At 42.7% G+C, this 19,573-nt stretch overlaps 1 protein-coding gene across 5 annotated transcripts in view; it reads right to left on the bottom strand.

Moving 5' to 3' along the window:
• PLPPR5 (phospholipid phosphatase related 5) overlaps positions 1–19,573 on the bottom strand; it is a 112,193-nt gene that overhangs the window by 27,955 nt on the left and 64,665 nt on the right. For all 5 annotated transcript variants that reach the window (XM_061461782.1, XM_061461799.1, XM_061461787.1 and 2 more), the window contains 4 exons: positions 15,548–15,680; positions 13,105–13,355; positions 3,029–3,205; positions 1,267–1,386 (listed from right to left, as the gene is read on the bottom strand). In XM_061461782.1, the coding sequence (XP_061317766.1) occupies positions 1,267–1,386; positions 3,029–3,205; positions 13,105–13,355; positions 15,548–15,680 (681 nt within the window). The remainder of the gene's footprint in view (positions 1–1,266; positions 1,387–3,028; positions 3,206–13,104; positions 13,356–15,547; positions 15,681–19,573) is intronic.

Below are 19,573 nucleotides of genomic sequence, written 5' to 3'. Positions count from 1 at the left end.
ACAGAAACATACTTTCAGTGCCCAACCCAGTGTAGAATTGTTTACTATCTTCAAACATGGGCATAACAGAAGAGATTGTAAGAAATAATGACAAATACAGTCATTGGAAAATGAAGAATTGCTTTCAAGCTTTATTTTAGCAGCTCAAACACTCCCCTAGTAAAAATGCCTAAAATGTTTTATTTGGTTATGCTATTTCAGTGCTTGTTGGTTCATGAAATTGTTCAGACAATCTTACCTAACAATTGCATAGTACAACACCATAGAATCATAGTTAAGGTTGGGGTTGGAAAGGACCTTAAGATCATCCATTTCCACCCCCTGCCATGGGCAGGGACACCTCACACCAGACCATTGTCACCCAAAGCTCCTTCCAACCTGGCCTTGAACACTGCCAGGGATGAAGCATTTATCACTTACTTGGGCACCCTGTGCCAACACCTCATCACCTTCACAGGGAAGAGCTTCTGCCTTAGATCTAACCTGAACTTCCCCTGTTTCAGTTGGAACCCATCACCCCTTGTCTTACCACTAACATCTTCAAGATCATAAACTTTTATTATAGGAAACCAGATTTTTAACACACCACAATACTCATGCAAAAATTCCTGGCGTACACAGGAGGCTACCACTAACACGTCCTAGTCCAAAATCCCATTTGCCTTGGCTGGAGACCATGGCTTCTGTGCAGTCACTGTATGCCCCTATTATCACTCCCTATTATTATTCACTACATTGTTTGCCCTGCTAGAGCAGATGTCAGATCCCCCACATCACAAGGTGGATGCCCTGTCCTGAGGCTAGCATGAGAAAAGAACCACAGCCCCATAAGTTCCCTGCACGACCATGAGGACATATCCTGAAGAAACAGGATAAATGCCACTCACACCTGAATTGCACAACCCCTTGGGCTCAGGGGCTCAATTTTCCTCTAAGTATTTCAAGCTCTGTGGACTCTCAGCCAAAGCATTAATCAAACTCACCTGAGGAACACAAGGAAACAGGGCCTCAGATCTGTTAAGCCTGACTCCACTAACTTAGCTGTGGCTACAGCAGCAAACTGGACTGGTATGTAGTGACTGTTCTTGAAGGTGACATGAAAAGTCCCGCAAGGAATGCCTCTGAATTAATTTTTCCCTTCTTTCTCCTTCACGGCCATGGCTCCTTACTTGAACTCTGATTAACTCTCTTGTCAAGATAGTTTGGGGCCATCCTTCCAGGAAAGCTACATTTTATATCATTGTTTTTAAGTAAGTCAGACATTACCTTTTCTAAAGGGCTTTCTACTCGGGGTATGCTGATCGTGGGCATCTGGGCCAGATTATCCATATGAGAATGTTCATGTTCTGGCTGACGTCCTCTGAAGTTATTTACCACACAAACAACCTAGAAGGGATTAGAAGATAAATAGAATAGCTAAGGAACAACTCATTTCTTGAAGCTTTGATCCTGACATCCGTAACTAGGCAGAACTGACACCAGCTTTCGTCACAGTAGAAACACAGAAATGGGAAGTTCATGGTTTACAGAAAATCCTGAATTAACATTTCAAGACAAAAGATTTCCAACCAATTCAGTGTTATGTGCATCATCTGAGAACCAAAAACCCATCTTATCTAAAAGCAAATCTATTACCAAAGCTGAATAATAGCAATCATGAACAATATCATGAATAGATGTCCAGAGTGTGTGCAGCAGAATATGAACTTAAATTCCTATGAAGGGCCAAGTACCATCTAAGTTTTGTCCAGCAAAGACCTTCTCAAATGGAGAGTGAGAAAGGAGAATAAGAAGACAAAGACCATCTCTAAGTTTGAGCTAAGCTGTAAACTTTCTTAGGGCAGCGGTCCCTCTCACACAGGAATATCAGAATGTGATCTAGACCAGTTTGTTAGTGTTTCTATTAATTCAGACACTCATCTAAGCAGCAATGTTTGCACATTTGGTTTTCCTCAAAACTCAAGTAAATTGGATGCTACTCAGGGACTAATGCAATATACATCAGAGACTGTGAGAAAATACTCTGGGACAGATTTTTAGGGTTTTTTCTGACTTCAGGGGCACAAACAGAAAGGAAAAACTTAAAAGTGAACAACCAGATATAACTCCTGGATACCTTCTATGGAAGTGAACGTTTGGAAGTGCGAGCAGATCTACTTTAAAGGATACCTAAAGCCGCCCTCACATTTCTCAGAGGAGCTAACACCCACTTCAGCCATCCTGGTGAGAGTTCTCAGCCAAGCCAAGTCTTCAGATCCAAGATCTTAAGATCAAGACCTTGAGATCCCAGAGTCAAGCTCAAAGGTGTTTTTATGGGGAAAAATCAAAGGTGTATTTATGACTATTCCAAGCTGCCAGGCAGACAAACCTGCAGGCAGGGAACAGCAGTGACTATTCTGTGCAATAGCCTCGCAGTGAAGTTATCAGGGAAGATCATTTATAGATTAGCAGCAGCTTTCTGACACAGATCCTAGTCATTGGGAACTGTGACTAACAATCTGCTTTTGGAACACCGTTCCAGAACAGGAAAAGGCTAAACAAGGATTTTTCTGATACAAAATAACATAAAAGGTCAATGTAAACCTGAATTAGTATGAAAGAAATTCAACAGGCTTACTTTAAAGCCAGAAAAGAAATGCTTATCTTATCGCTAGAATTGCCTGTCTTATATCCAGTGTAGAGACCTTCACTGATTGCTTATTCCCTGATCAGTGTAGGTATCGCTGTACTGAAATTCATACTTCATACATGAAATCATAACTAGAGGTTCTTCTGGAGGATCTGCAGTTTTTTAAAGTGGAGCTTGATGGAAATGCTACAATCTGGTTTGTAAGGAAGTGAACAAAAAGCTCACTGGATCAGTCCTTTCTTCACATTCCCGAGTTGGGGCAAATATAACTGAGGAAACTGGTTAAGACATTAAAAACGAGAACCAGAAAACCCTCTTCCGCCAAGGCCCCCAGTTTTAAGAGATACAAAGCTATGCACGGACTGTTTTCACACAGAAGTGACACAGATACACACTTACCAAAAATACTGCTATAGATATTCCGATAACAAATCCTGCTATTACATCTGACCAGTGATTTCGATACTCTGCTACTCTGTTGATTCCAGTAAGGAAAGCCATGCACATCAAGCCCAAACACAGAACAGGTTTTGCAAGCCTTGTTCCTCTGGCTTTTACTGTGTTGGTGATATACATCTGAAAATTAGAAAGGAAGACATTATAACGCCTGATCGATAGCTCCCACTAAGTGGTGAATAAAAACTCTGTATTTTGTTTGAATACACTGTTTGTATTTATCTTTTCTTTTGGTAAAGAAACAAGAAATCAAGCACTAACATCACGCCCTTTCCTGAGGGATATAGAACAAGAATTAGATCATAACAGCAAAATTACATTTCATGTGAATCTAAAAAGCCCCCAAAAGAACAGGCAAATGAGTCAATCCTAAGCTATTACTCTCAATCTTTGTATTTATTTATGAAGAGAGGTAAAGTGACTGATTTTTCATGGCACAGTGTTGACAATAATAGCAAACTACCCTGAAAGTGGCTATGTCAAGGCCTTGTTATCATTAGGAAATGCCTTTCTTCCTCATATACAACTTCTTCAAGTGATTAATAGAGATCTGTCAAAGAGCAGTGAAAATGGAGCTAAATGCCAGCATCTGCTTTTATAAATAACATGTAATAGCTCCAACCAGCACTGAACCAATAGAGCCCTGTGCTTCACAGATGGCGATGAGGATGTTTAGTACCAGTCCCTCCCGGCACACAACCCAATCTATAGGCAGAAACTTTTATGCATCAAACTGAGAAATCAATGTGCCCTGCCTGCACTCTAACTCTCCCTGTGCAATACTCCTGAACTAAAAGCACTGCCTGATGACAGAGCAGCTCTTCTGCCCTAAGGGTGCATTAGTGACTACTAGCCAGCACTTTCCAAGCTCTGATGGGCCAATGGAAGAAATCATAGAATCCCAGACTGGTTTGACTTGGAAAAAACCTTAAAGCTCATGCAGTTCCAGCCCCCTGCCATGGGCAGGGACACCCCACACTAGAGCAGGTTGCTCCAAGCCCCTGTGTCCAGCCTGGCCTTGAACACTGCCAGGGATGGGGCAGCCACAGCTTCTCTGGGCACCCTGTGCCAGCGCCTCAGCACCCTCACAGGGAAGAGCTTCTGCCTTAGATCTAACCTGAGCTTGCCCTGTTTCAGTTTGAACCCATCACCCCTTGTCCTGTCACTACAGTCCCTAATGATGAGTCCCTCTCCAGCATCCTTGGAGCCCCCTTCAGACACTGGAAGCTGCTCTGAGATCTCCACGCAGCTTCTCTTCTCCAGGCTGAACACGCATGAAAACCAAATCTTTAATTTCCATTTTCTTCTATCTTGGCATTACGACTGCTTGAAAGTTGCCCCCTTTGATGAATTATACTTCAACTAACAAGATTTTGAGGGAAAAAAAAAGATGTTTCTGCAATTAGACCCCTGAAATCCCTAAAACCTTCACAGAGTTGAAGTTTTTAGATCGAAGAATGTAAATATTTTCTCTGGAGTTTCACTGGATGCTCCCAAGTGTGGAATGCTGTGCCTTTGAACTGCAAAGGGAAACAGATACGGAGTGCCTTGGGTGGCATGGTTTAGTACAGGGTGTCCCTGCCCATGGCAGGGGGGTTGGAACTGGATGATCTTAAGGTCCTTTCCAACCCTAACTATTCTATGATTCTATAAATCTGCAATGAAGAATCAGTACCTTTTGGGCCAACAAACGGCCAATGCTTTCTTTTTCTGTACTGTCCGAAACGCAGCTGCATTTCCTGGGTAATGAATTATGAGGTGCTGCAATAATCCAGTCAAGAAGAAGTCTGGGAAGCATGGTTACAGTTATCATAAACTAAGCGAAGGAGGCAGGAAGCTGTCTGAAAGAAGTAACGTCTGACAGCAATTTTTGTTCAGAAGCTCCATGTTTTAGAGGACAAATCAATGCTTAAGCTTAAAATCACAGCTTTAGCTTATAATCACCCACTACTGCAATACAAACACCTTCAATGCACCTTACGTGATAGTCAGCGAACTAGCAGCAAGCTTTCAACTAATGCAGACAGAGCAAAGCTGGGGCTGGGGGTGAGTTTTGGGGTGGGTGTCCAAGCCACAGCTCCTCTGTTCTTCCTAGAGTATTTCAGAAACAGCATTTCTCCATTCACTGACTATCCTTTTATCTTAGCTCCTCATATTTTCTCAGGCTGTCCTCAGTAAGTTACTCTTATCATGTGGAACGCTGGTAAGAGAACTGCAGCTGGTTTTCTACGTGGCACAGAGCAGTGAACACCAAGTTACTCAGCAACCCTCTATTTTAGTGAGTCTCCTTGTATCCCTGGATACTACCACTATTATTCACATTCACACAACCTCCTAGAACATCTGGTGCTAGGGAAAATAGTCTAATATCCTGAATATGCAGCAAGACGACCCAGTTTCAAATCCAGTTTGGGGAGGCTGACACTTTAAGTGGCCTCAGTGATGCATTTCAGTTATCTCTAACAACTGCTCATCACCCAAGAAGATGATCTCAGTTCTCATGAAGTCAAACCAGATGTGTGTGAAGCACTGATTCTGCAGTAATCCAGCCAAACTTCAGCAGTTCTCATTCAAAGCTAACCTGGAAAGTGCTCTGCAGAAAATCCTCACGATCTTTTTACTGTCAATCACGTCTCTCAAATGCCTACTCAAAGCACTGAGTGAGCAGAAACAACAGCAGACTTAGGCTGTGCCTCATATGAGTAGTAAAGACCTCCATTTGCTGACTCCCTTCCTATATGTGCAGTCTAGATTGTCTTGCCCAACCCACTACTGAAAATAACCTGGGAGTTCTGTCAGCACAGGTAACATTTCTTTTATAGAAACACAGAATGGTTTGGGTTGGAAGAGACCTTAAAGCTCATTCAGTTCCAACCCCCTGCCATGGGCAGGGACACCTCACACTAGAGCAGGTTGCTCCAAGCCCCTGTGTCCAACCTGGCCTTGAACACTGCCAGGGATGGGGCAGCCACAGCTTCTCTGGGCACCCTGTGCCAGCGCCTCAGCACCCTCACAGGGAAGAGCTTCTGCCTTAGATCTAACCTGAACTTCCCCTGTCTCAGTTCTTTTCTTCAAAGAACAGACACCACTGACAGTAATAATAGTATTAAATTAAGATATTATTAAAGAATCAATAGAAACAGGGTAAACTTTTCCTGAAAGTGAAAATTCTGTACATTTGCAAAACTCTACACAGCAAATGCAGACTTTTCCAAGGCAGGATTCATAGATGTCTATTCTTAAACTTCACCCCTTGCAGCTCTAGTACAATACATTAACACTGTCAATTCATTCAAAGATCTGATTTGCACTAAGAATAAAATATAAGTAAGCAGCTATTTTCTTCTTGATGCTGGAAGGAAAGCTATAAACCAGCACAATCAGTAACTGACGGCAAAGAAACATCTTGAAAGATGACAGCATTTTTCCTCTCTTACTTTTCATAAATATTAAATGCAGTATCAACAAAAGAAAGTAGCTCAGTGATTTAAAATATGAGTGAGAAGGAATGGCAAGTCCATTGTTACAAGTCCATCATTACATGTCCATCTTTACAAATCTGTCTCAGTTCCTTTTAAGGACAGAAACTGGGAGAGGAAGAATCTAATCAAAGAAATTGTTGGAATTAGCCAACGCAAGACCAACAGCAGAGATTTTGTATGTAAAGTCAAGGATCGATACAGTAGTTGGAATTGATTTTGCAGTCTGCACATTGTCCTGTGACATCAGGTCAGTGGTGAAGCTTCTCTTGACGAACTTCTGCTATTGCTTTTCCTTCTTCCTGAAGTAAGATTTTAGTATGAATAGATATAAAAGGTGATAACAGCAAGCAGACAGTGGCAGAGAGCCATGTAAGGAGGTGCATGTTATCTGATCTGTCTATAGGGGCATAGAGTCAGAATGGTTAGGGTTGGAAAGACCTTAAGATCATCTATATACCAATATTAACTGGATTTTCAGGAAAACACATTTGTCCTTCAATCCTCAAGGTGATGGAAAGTGAAATCTTCAGAGAACCTCATAAACCGAAAGAACAATTTTACTGGAAGTGTGTTTGAAAACAGGTATTTGAAAGAGTCAGAATCACCACCAGCACCCCGAAGATAAAGCTACCCTTAACTTGAGGCTGCTGACATGACTGTCTCAGGTCACAATTTAAGGAATAATCGTAGTGTTGGAATTTAGCTTGTAGTGGGAAAGCTTCTCGAAGCGTCATGTTGCACGTCTGACTCACATGAAGTATGTCCTAAACCTAGTGCAACCAAAATCATTCCAAAACTTGTTAAGAGGAGAACAGGACGTGTATGTCAAGTATGCTCACCAACACAAATGCCTGTGCCCACAAACACACAAGTAACAGGTCCCAGAGCCCTGTTCTAGTTAGAGCAGTGCTAGTTGTCAGGCTGGCTGCCCCAGTCAGGAGGGAGGTTAGTTTTCCTAGCTGATTCCAACAGCCTGGAGCCCAGGGATGCAGGTACAAAGATGCCCTCTGTGCTTGCTATTTCAGTCCTCCCTGAAGCAGATGGTCTGGGGGACTGTCAAAGAGACAGACCAGTCCATTAGTGGGCAGAGAACAGTGACTCATGAAGCCACAAGCAGGAAGAGGAAGGAATCACGGTCCAGGCACCTATCCCCGGCAGCGCTACAAATATAAGGTCTGTCGTGTTTTGTTTTGCTTTTATGATGTGCTTTCAATGTCAGGGTTGGCAAAGGGAAAAGAAAGCTCTATAAATGCTGGACCTTACTATAAAGTTTCCCACTAGGAGTTCCCCACAGCTGTAACTCTAAACAACTGGAGAAGGAAAGAAGCATCCTTCAATGTACCAGGACTGTAAGATACATCCAAATACTAATTAAAGCTAATTCAGTCTCCAGAGGTCATTATCTTGAGCAAAACTGAATTGTAATGAAGAATTGACTGACAGGGAATACCCCAATGTCTTTAGATAAATCCCTGCAATGTTAGTTTACTATCCAGCTGGCAAGTAACTAATACATCCAATACATGAAGCCCATGATATATGCTGTACAAGCAGTGTCGAGGGACACTTTCATTTGCTGTGGCAGACACTGCAAAGAAATTCCCCATTCCTAACACTGCCCCTGAAAAGCAGCCAAGAGAATCCGTTAATTCTTCAATTTCCTGGAAATTGAAGGAAATGGACAACAAAGCTGACTCTACAATAAGGTGCCTCTGCTGCTCCTTTTCCTCCTGAACACTCCCTAAAGCTTATCAAAGAAAGGCCTGTCATGCCTCTCCACCAGCTGCCCAAACAGGCACTTCAAGATGAAGGAGAGGTGAGACAAGGCTGGATGAAGGAGTGACAGGGAGCAGAATGCCACCAGGCTGCCAGCACTGTGACCCACACTGCCTTGCTGTCTTTTCCCAGTGACCTATAAACACAGTAAACAGCAAATATGATACAGCAGAATGCCAGGAGCTAGAACCTTGCAGAAAGATGATCACAGCCCCAACAAGAGCTCTGCAGTGAGGAAAATGTCAGCTTTACCTGCTAGCCCTGCCTGAGGCTGCAGCTGAAGAAAGGGTTCACATTTACAAAGCCACATAAGCAGGCTACAGAGCTAAGGGCTATGTCAATTATGAAGACATTAAACCTACCCCTCTGTCATTACAAATCCAAAGCAGGACTGAAATGTAGGCAGTAGCACTGAGTTCGAACATCAGCCTACAGAGGTTGGCTGCCAACTTCTCTTGTCCATTGCAATAAGAATAAAACAACAAAAGAGCAAGATTTCATAGAATGAATTGAGATTTGTCCTAAACTCCAAGTAGCAATCCCCTAGGTCTGCAACAACAAAGGGCTGCTGTTAGTCGCAAGTCTTGTAATTCAATCCATGGGAATAGAGTGACTAAATCTTCATATATCACTTTAGAAATCCCACTAAAAAAAAAGACTCATGACTTCTCATTTCTATGTCTCAGTTGTGGAAAAAAAACAAGTATGTGCATAATTGGCTGCTTCAGAATAGACCTCTAACTGTCCAGGCTGTGTCCGCTTACGTCTATCAAAGTGTGGCACATCCAATTATATTCTATGTTATAAACTTGCAGTATTTTCCTTAATACCTATGTTAGCAGATGTTGTTCCAGCTGAGAAAGGGTGAACTGCAATGCTGAGAGGAAATGAAAGCAGATGCACTCAAGTTATTAACCCGACTCAAGCAAAACAGAGCAAACAGAAGACCTAAGATGAGTTGGGCAGCCACCTAAGGAGAAATCCAAGTAGCATCCAGCCCAGTTGGACATTCTGGGAGAGATTTAAAACATTTCATTTTGAAGACTGTGGTACCCTGTGAAAAATAATCCTGAAAGCCTGAAGAAGACAGGAATACAATTGTTGGCAAAAGGCTGTACTTTGAGCAAGAGAGGAATTCAGAGTTACCATAGCAGCCACCCACTCTTGAAAGGAGGGAGGGGGAAAAAGGGGAAGACTCAAGAACTTAGATGAAAAAAAAGGAGCTTATTGTTAACAAGACAATGTGCACAGATGCCAGGAGATAAGGACCTGGCTGCACTTAGATGGAACGAGATAGGGGAATTAGTAGATAAAGTATAGGCTTTGCTTCTAAATGGGTTGATGAGTGAAAACACATAAGTCTGACATTGTTTACTCCCAGCAAGATCAGCTTGTTGCCTGTTTATGGCTCTAAGCTGGTGTTTTGTGCACAGCTGGCTGAAACGCCCAGGGAGGATTCGGGAACAATCCCTCCCTCTCTTCCAAACATTTCTGCTAACCGAAAAGAACATGTATTTTGTACCAGAGATTCCATGTTCATGAAATCCTAGCTAATATGTGACTGTGCTCTCAGTAACTGTTGTACCACGGCTCACACAATGAGCAGGGTACTCTTTAAAACTTCTACTCAAGAGAACAGTGATGAGGAAGCTGTTATTCAGGGCCAGCTATCCTGATAAAATGACAGTGTAAGGACATGACCCCAAATATAGGAACATGGAACTTCCTTCCCTGATTTTTAGCTTCAACCATGCAATCGGATTAAAAATCTTAAGGACTGCCAATATTGCATCAAGGACCTATTTTGCAGGCTACAACCCAGCTAATACATAATAGCAGTTATTAAGCAGCGTATAAGAATTCATAAGTCCTGAGAGCAGTTTCTAGCGCTTTAGTTAAATTATGACAGTGTTGTGTATAAAGTCACGAGACAGATCACAACAGTTCTAATGGTTGATGCTGCTAACTACAATGACTACAGACAGCATAAGGTTTGCATACTCTTGTTCATGTCAAAAGCTGTAGATACTATAGGCATTGATTACCACTGACAGATAATGCCTACTTCTTATTTTTAAAATGCATTAATACTCTTTTCCTTCCTGCTTTGCAGTAGCTGAACAGTTGGTTTCCTTCGGTTACTATGATTCATGGCAACAGTGGAAATCCAACTTTACAGATGGATGAGAAAAATAGGAGCAACTAAAATGAAGAATGCTGGATATTGTCTAAAATAGTTTTTGCCAAATTTAGAGGTATGTTTCAGTGAAGCAAAGCCTTAGATATCTCCCCAAATAAAGACAATACTATGAGGAGTCTTACACTTGCCTCAAGTTAGAAGTTCATTGCTCATCTCTTATTTGCAGATAGCACTTGCTTGTATTAACTCAAGATCCAAATCTCTTAAATAGACATTGCTCACAAGGAACCTTTGGTAAATGTTACTGTCAGTACTGCAGATTTGAAGCAAGTGGTTCTAAGACCATATTCAGAAGTTCATGGAGTTGGCAGTCTGTGGATGGGGTTGGGATCTTTGCCATGTTGCCAAGGATCAGTTTCCAGATTGATCAGGAATTAAAAGTCAGCTCATTAAATATATGTTCAAAAGCAACACACACACACATATATATATATGCATATATATATGCACACATCCATATATAGAATCATAGAATGGCTTGGGTTGGAAAGGACCTTAAAGCTCATCCAGTTCCAACCCCTGCCACGGGCAGGGACACCTTCCACTAGAGCAGGTTGCTCTAAGCCCCATCCAACCTTTCAAACGTTAACAAGGAACCATTCTGTCTCTTCCCACCCTGCCAAGAGTGAAAGCAATAAAAAGTTCTTCTTGTGATTACCTACAAAACCTTGACTTCTCTGTATCTCCTGCTTTGTATTTCCTCCTATTACTCTTTATTGCTTCTCCACACTTGGATCAGAGAACTGGGTTTGGAACAATCAGAGGTAGAAATACACACTCTAGAAACTTGGATCTTGCTTGTGGTTATGTTTGGGGTTTTTTCCTGGTCATATATTTTCTGGTTTAAAATCCTGACTTGTCTGCCAGGCTAAAGAATTCATACATGTTGGGTTAATAAAAAGGCAGTATTTCAAAACTAATTACTTCCAAGTTTTGCTCCTTTCAGCATCTGGCCAAAGGGCACTAAAGATCCCAAAGCTGGTACAAAGCTATATGGAAGATGACTAAACAGGAGCATGAGGTAACATTTAAATTCTTCAACCCAATTTGAAGAGCAATTAGCCTTCCTTAAAGGCAACAACTATTGCAGTAATCCAGAATAACATACTCAGTTTATGTTCTGGTTTACATTAAAACCAGCTGGTTGAAGATGGCATCAGTGTTGTTCTGGTAGTTCATCTTCTGTGTTGCAATAACATGGAATGCTGTTTGTGGTGACCTTTCTGCTCATCATGCAATAACTGTACAATCCTGGTCAACATCTTGGTCGGAGACGTGGACAGTGGGATTAAGGTGTCTGTAATGACACCGAGCCGTGTGGTGCGGTCAAGACGCTGGAGGGAAGGGATGGGATCCAGAGGAAACTGAACACACTGGAGAGGTGGCCAATGTAGCGATAGGACAAGGGGTGATGGGTTCAAACTGAAACAAGGGAAGTTCAGGTTAGATCTAAGGCAGAAGCTCTTCCCTGTGAGGGTGCTGAGGCGCTGGCACAGGGTGCCCAGAGAAGCTGTGGCTGCCCCATCCCTGGCAGTGTTCAAGGCCAGGTTGGACACAGGGGCTTGGAGCAACCTGCTCTAGTGTGAGGTGTCCCTGCTCATGGCAGGGGGTTGGAACTGAACGATCTTAAGTTCCTTTCCAATCCAAACCAGTCCATGATTCTATGAACTGAGTGAGAGGATAAGGCTGGCCAGAGTTACGCACTGTCTCATTTCCCACTGACACTATTAGGGCAGCCCTCAGCCCATCCAAAGGGCTACAATGAGAAGCACAGGTCAGGGAACAGACTCCCACAGGCACGTGCTGTTTACTTGAGAACAAGTCATGCTTCTGCCTAAGACTAGAATGACATGCACTCCCAACTGAGCCAGGCACAGAGCTACTTCTGTGGGATTCATTAGTCACTCTGCCTCCCCACAGTTCTCAGTAGCCTCTAAACCACTTCTAATACCAGCTAGTAAACACCTTCTATCCCATCCCTGCTCATCACTCCCTGTATCAGAGAGAAGAAGAGCTGTATTGTCTTGTAGCCCGCCTCGTTGCAGAATAAGAGCCAAACGGACTTTGCATGAGCACTGAGGTACCTGTAAATACCAATTCTGGCATGCAGAGACATACACGGATCTGGGGAAACCTCCAGAGATCAGACACTTACATACACCCACTCTTCTGCTTTACCCCACCAAAGAATGTGCAATTCTACTAATCTGTACTGATTTAAAATTGGAGAGGTACAACTACCAGTCACAAGCAATCCTCACCCTTATTCTTTACCACCCAACAAACCTGGTTATCCTAAATCTCTCACCCCTTTTGGACAATTATCTCTCTCTCAGCATTGCCTTAGCTTTCAAAGCTCAGAGAACCACTACGTGTGTGATGCTCAGAATGAAGTCCAACGAATCAAGTTCTCCAAGGCCTCACAGTAACTCATAGCAGGTTTGCACACATAAAATCAGCCAACAGCTGTTGCATCTTCTCCCCATTCCTCCCTCCTCCCCTCACTGTGAGCTGTTTGCTCCCAACAAATACAGTGATATTAAATAGTACAATATACTTACAGCCAGATACATAGCTGCATATACGCTTAGTGCTGCTTCTTTGGATGGGAATGTCTTTCTGGCTTTCATGATAAGGTCTGGATTTCCAGTACAGGCATGTACGCTACTGATGAACTGTGTATACTGTTTACATCCAAGTGCTGTATAGTTGGGTTTACAAAGTGCAAGAAAATGTGGTGCAAGATTCCCTGTTACTACTTGTCCAGCATTTACAAAGATGTCCGTAGCAAACAGTCCAAATGCGTAAATTCCTAAGGAGGGAAACAAAGAGTTACATTTAGTGACAATTTCACTCCAGGGCAACATATTATAGGATTTATCATTGTAAAGACCAGCTCCCTCCATTTAAGAACACGAAAACCCCTCACACGTACCATACCCTAAAGATCCCGGCTCATGTTGGAGATGTACCTTCACAACCACAGCAACCACACTGCATGTACCTACACACCTGATGTCTCTGCACCCTTCAGAGGAGCATGCTCAGCTCTTGTACAAGCAGCCTGCTTCCCCAGGCCTCATAGGCACGGATCTCCCTTGTTCAGGATAGCTAGCTATACTGGTATCTAATTTTCACCCATGTTCACTGAACAAGAGTGACAGAGGCAAATTCTTCACCCTATAAATCTGCTGGAGAACCAAGGAAGCCAGGCCACGATGGAGAAGTAACCTGAAAAGTCACAACACAGACTGGACATCATTTTCTCTTCCCCTGCAGCTGTAAAGAAGCTGAAGTACTGAATAATTTAATAGTGCCATGCATGAGTTGTCTTCATCTTGCCTGCTACGGGGTACATCTCTATGCAGAGCATATTAATCACAAGATCAACACAGCGAGCTAAAGATCTGTATATCGGAGGAGCTACTTATGCTAAAGAGGGTTTGTTTTCTGAGACCTATCAGCAAGACATTAAACACATGTAGTCATTCATTAGAATGGAAATGAATGTATCTGATCACTTAAAAGAAAACAGATGAGGTCCCTTCCTACTCTTTTGGAAGCAGAAAATGAGCTCTAGAACAAAATGCAAACACAGCACCCTGACTGGGAGGCAAAGTCAGCAGCTCCGTGCTCAAATCCCACCTGAGCTACAGATTTCCTCATGGATTTCCATGGGCAAATCACTTTACCTTTCCCATATTTCAACTCACTGTAAATTCTGGCCATTCCCAACTACACAGGGCACCATGAGGGCTCTTCCAAGAGGTACACCACAGCAGACATGATCCCACAGAAACATGCATGTTTCTAACAGGCCAGTTGTTTCCCTCAGCAAAGGGAGGGTGGACTGTGGATGAGCTCCGAGATCCTGGCTGGTCAGCAGCATCACACTTACATTAATTCACTTTGAGCTGCTTGACACTGGTGAGCAGCGGACTGTGCCTGGCCAAGTGGCTGCACAGAAGGGCCCTTTCAGCAAGCCCTGAGGGTGTGCACTGCCCCACCATAGGTGGCCACATCCATCACTTGGTGTGAGCGCAATGGGTGGTGATGCCTCATCTCGTACAACAGTGCTTTAACTCCTGTGAGCAAGGAGAGCCCACCAAATGGGAAGGAAACGAGGGCACTGATTGCACACAGAACAAATGGGGCAGGAGGAGCTCCTCATCATCACCCCCCACCTCCTCTGGACCTATGCAAGACAGTCTGATTCTTAATGACTTTTAGCAGTCCAGCAAGCAATGGGCTCTCAAAGGCAGGCCCAGCTGTTACACAAACACTGCAAATACAGACACAGCTGCCCATCCCCTCCTTTCCCCTGCGACTGGGGCACGCAGGAGGATTAGATGCCCCAAGGCTTCCTTCCTCCAGCTGCTTTGCTTAGATACAACCATCAGCAAACATCAGTGAGCCCTGCTATGGCAGCCCTGCACGTACTGAAAAGCAGCATCCGGGAATGTTCAACAGCCATTTGGAGCAGCAGTACTTCTCCCTCTGAACACATTTACAATGAGCTAAGTTGAAAGGATGACATATATACTAAGGTCAAGGGGAGAGTTACAGCCAACTTCAGTGGAGCACAGACTTCGTTCAGTTTTCTACTAGGGACTGTAAAATAATCTCTAGGCTCAGAAAGTACCTAAACTGTGCTTCAAACACCCCCATGTCTTCAACTTTGTCTGCTATGTGTGTGCATAACCAAAAGAAAACTATCAACTATAGCTATGGCACAAGGATATCTCCTTTCTCTGGGCCTGCTGGTTGTTACTCCTCCTTGTGATCCCAATTTCTTCTCTTTTTACTGCTGCTTCTGCAACTGGTCTTTATCCCAACTTCCAAGAAGCTTCAGTTGCTACCCAAAAGGAGAGAACTCGCTGCACCTGAGTTAAGACTACACATGAAATGGTGTATGGCTATGTGAATATTCTCCCTGGGTCAAAATTACGACACAACCGATCACTGTCAGCATTCAGAAAAGGAAAGCATTAGTTTTGCTCATACCAAGGAATCTGATGGTCCTGCGCACCAGTGGATTTATATAACAACAGTCTCCAGTTAATATTGTTTTCTCTTGGTTTTCAAAATCCTTTGTAGCTAACTGTAGACAAAACACTGCAGTTTCTCCAACGATAATCTTAGGGAAGGAGAAAAAAGGGGAGAGAAATGGTACATCAGGTTACAGCAAGTCAAACATACTGGTGTTACAGAGATAGCTATCGCATCTTACAGAAACAAGACCAAACCAGCACAAAAAGATAACATAAGTGAACCAAATGTTAATCTTCTTATGAGGAAAACATGCATTATGGCTTTACTTTATTTGCATTAGAAGAGAATAAACTTCTATAACCAAGACTTGGAATTAACATAAATGAGTTTCCAGAATGAGGGGAAAGAGAAAGAAATCTGTCGGTTCAACACCATCAGATCACACAACACACAAGATGTGGACCAAAGCAAAGGCCTCACCCTGGGAAATGGTGAACATTTCAGTTCCCACATGGCTTTCACTGACACCCAGCACTTCACAGGGCTCTGAATTCTGAACCATAGGGTCTACAGGAGCAAATCACAACAGAGTTCCTGTTCACATCAGAGGACTGGTTTGCCAGGAGGTGTTTAACAGGGTTTGATGCAGATTTTGTCAGCTCAGTTTATCAGGTCTGGCTTTAGCTTTGTTCCTCACGCTTGAGCAAAGTGTCACCACTGATATTTTAACGTTAAGCATGGCCTGGTTCACATTCACGACACCAAAATGAATAAAGTTCTCTGTAGATCATTCACATTCCAGTTGTCAAAAAAGAAAAGAAATGGAAAAGTACAGAATTGGAATGTAAAATATCCCCTCTAAGATGTGCAAGAAAACATGACCTTTAATTTCCTTATGATAGTTACGGTATTGAGATTCATTAGCCAAAGGCAAGCCCTAAGCATGGATCTACCTAAACCCATGACAATGAAGCTTTACAGTAGGCATGATTAAAAGGACCAGAAGGGTCAGATACTGACCACTTTATTCCAACTCTGATGCACTGTGGGACTTAAAGGCAAGGCTCTTCCAGTAACCAGGAAAGCTTATTGCTAGGTACATCACACTGTGATGAACAGTAATGAAGACCATCAAACTGAAAGTCTTCATATTATACATATTATACAAGAAATAATGCCATCAAATTTCATTCAGTGCCCAGGTTTTCCTAACCCTTTGACCTAGCAGGAAATGAGAAACCTTTGCATAGATGACAATAGGTCTGAACAGTTCTACACACAGCACTGGTTACAAAAACAAAACCCCAACAAAACCCCCAAAACCAAGATGTAGAACAACTATGGGTGATGGCTCATAAGCACAGATTGTTGTCAACAGGAAGAATATGATTAATGGCCTTACTTATTTGTAGATCTACACAGATGACTTTGGGCTAAATCGTGACACACAGAGGAAGAAAGTGCTTCTTACACATAACAAGGCACAAATAGCAAAAATCACTGTGGTGGCAAGCATGTGCAAAGCAAAAGCCAGTTTGTTACAGAACCAGGCATCATCCATTACTTCAGACCGGCTTTAGATCCTAGTGGCATTTTTAGATGAAAACCAAATGTCAATACCTGAAGTAACAACTATCCTCCTTCTACTTTAGTACAAGCAAATTTTAGCATACTGAAGTACATTCCTTCATCTATTATCAGCAAATGATGGGTACATGTATGAAACATAACCTTGAAATCACGGTCATCATTCTGACACTAATAAGGAGAATTCAGCCCAATGATCCCTTCAGCTTTCATGAAAACAAATAAACACAAGCCCAGTTCCAGTAAGATTCATATAGGTGAGAACTGAAATACTACTGTTTTCACTGAGAGTCATAGGAACACCCTCCTTTCCTCTGGAATAATGAACCGTCAAGCATCTGTGATATACAGTGCTCAACCTAGGCAAGAACACCAAGAGCAAGTGTGCCAGGAAGCTCAGCTCTCCAGCTCTGAGTGGAGTCCGGATCTGCTGATCTAGGAATACAGGTCTTCTTGTTGGCAGGTGGGGAAGTTAGGAGAACTGTTCATTCAGCTATAGGAAAGGAGATCCTCACTTCCAAACCTGCAGCAACCCACCTTCAGCAGGTCTGTGCTGCTGGCAGCAGTCCTTCCTTACAGTCCGCTGTCTTTGATGGGGAGCTGGATGAAGGAAACGCTCTGCTGCAGGGAACAGGAGGGAGCAGTGTTCAAGTTCTGAGTGGAGCAAAAATACCCTCAGAGTGGATACGGAGGTGCAAGGGTCAGAACGATGCAGAACTTGGCTAAAGACAAAATCGTTGCTATATTAGGCCTAGTGCTCTACCCTCAGCAGTAATCAGAGTGGGATATGCCACTGAGCACAACAGGTATTCATCTCTATCATTTTGTGGCTTGGCTTTGATAGAATCCTTCTGGAATTTGGCAATACATACAGGTTCTGTGTTTTTCTGCACTGGCAACTGTTCCTCCTCCATCCTTCAGCACAAGCACTGCTTATCTCAGTCATCAGCCTATTGAGGCTTCAGAAATGAAAGGAAAATCTTTTTCAATCTCCTAAGTCCCAGGAGAGGTTCTGTTTCCTAGCGCAATTCTTCTTTCCGGCACTACTGGCAATAATCAGCTCTACAGGGCAGCAGAAAGGGACAGCAATCTCCTTCTTGCCCATTAACATAATCCATGTGCCTGCTATATTCCAGGAAGGAACAATTTCTGCATTCCCCCAGCACAGGGACCACCATTAACCCCTTCCACTACATACGCAAGTTGCAGCCAGTCAACAAATGCCATTTAATAGAACAGGATTACTTGTATGCCTCTTGACCAAGTCTTGGGGCAACAAGTTTTTGCAGTATGCCAAACCTGACAGTGAAGAATTGCTATGGAGAATCTGACAGCTCTGACAATATCAACTTTTGGACAGAGCTACACAAGCTCAGCTACAGAAACAGAATTTGCAATGGAAGAAGTGAAGGTATTAGAAGCGTCTGTTACCTTATTCTAACACGGTCATACTACTTTAGATCACTGTATGTATCTCCTGAAGCATTATCTGTATGAAAATCCCTAGCTTAACAGATATTTTAACAGCTGTTAAAAGCAGAGGCCATCTATCCCCAAGGCTGAAAAAACCTTCTCATATATAATTATAGCATGTAAAGTATAATGAAAAGAGCAATTTTCACCTGAAGACTAACAATACAAGTTGCAGGCTTTTTGATTTTCTAAAGACCATACATATGAATTATATTCACAGTCCTTAGATAAAAATACAGTGTATATAACTGTTACAAGAAGGAATAAGACAAGAATGATCACCCTACAAGCACTGGCCTAAGCTCTGATGGGTGATGATCAGGCCCTTGATCTACTACAGCTTCCCTCTATAGCAGCAGGGAAGGCCCTTAGACCTGGTACACAGTATAAAGCGTAACAGGAACACCATAAAAATCACCCTATATAACGATATTTATTGTTAATACATCCTTCATAACTAGCCTTTAGATAATCATTTCTTTTCATGGAAGCACAGAAAAGAAATATTAACGCAGCAGAATCTAAATTCCAGGAAAAGTTCTCGTATCCATCTCCATGGCAATCGCATCCTGTCTGCGATGTGACAACCCATTCAACAGTCAGGAACAGTGGGAGGAATGGGATCTAAAATTAATATTTCTTCTTATTTCACCTCTTAGCTCCTGATTCATATATGAGCTGAGTGATTTCCATGGTGGTTCTGCAGTAATAATACATTCACTGCCAACCACCCAATGCCGGTCCCCCTTTCCTTGTTTTCCACGCAGGATACTTACAGCGTTGAGCACTCATTCCCTACACTGATTCCTTCCTCCCAAATAAGTTCAGGTTTTCTCTGTATTAGTCATTTTCCTGAATTCAGGCAAGCTGTTCTTAGTTTTAACACTGCGTGTCAATTCGGAAACCGAATCTGTCCTTCCCAAAATCATCTATCAAGTATGCTCTTAACTGGGTTCGAAATTCCAAGCTCTTTTTCAA

This window comes from Pezoporus flaviventris, unplaced genomic scaffold (genome assembly GCF_033815535.1).
Source record: "Pezoporus flaviventris isolate CSIRO_AGI_PZ_B2104156 unplaced genomic scaffold, CSIRO_AGI_Pfla_v1 ptg000001l, whole genome shotgun sequence".
NCBI classification, from domain to species: domain Eukaryota; kingdom Metazoa; phylum Chordata; class Aves; order Psittaciformes; family Psittacidae; genus Pezoporus; species Pezoporus flaviventris.
The sequence above is the reverse complement of the archived record's forward strand: the minus strand, read 5'-3'. Positions and strand labels throughout refer to the sequence as shown.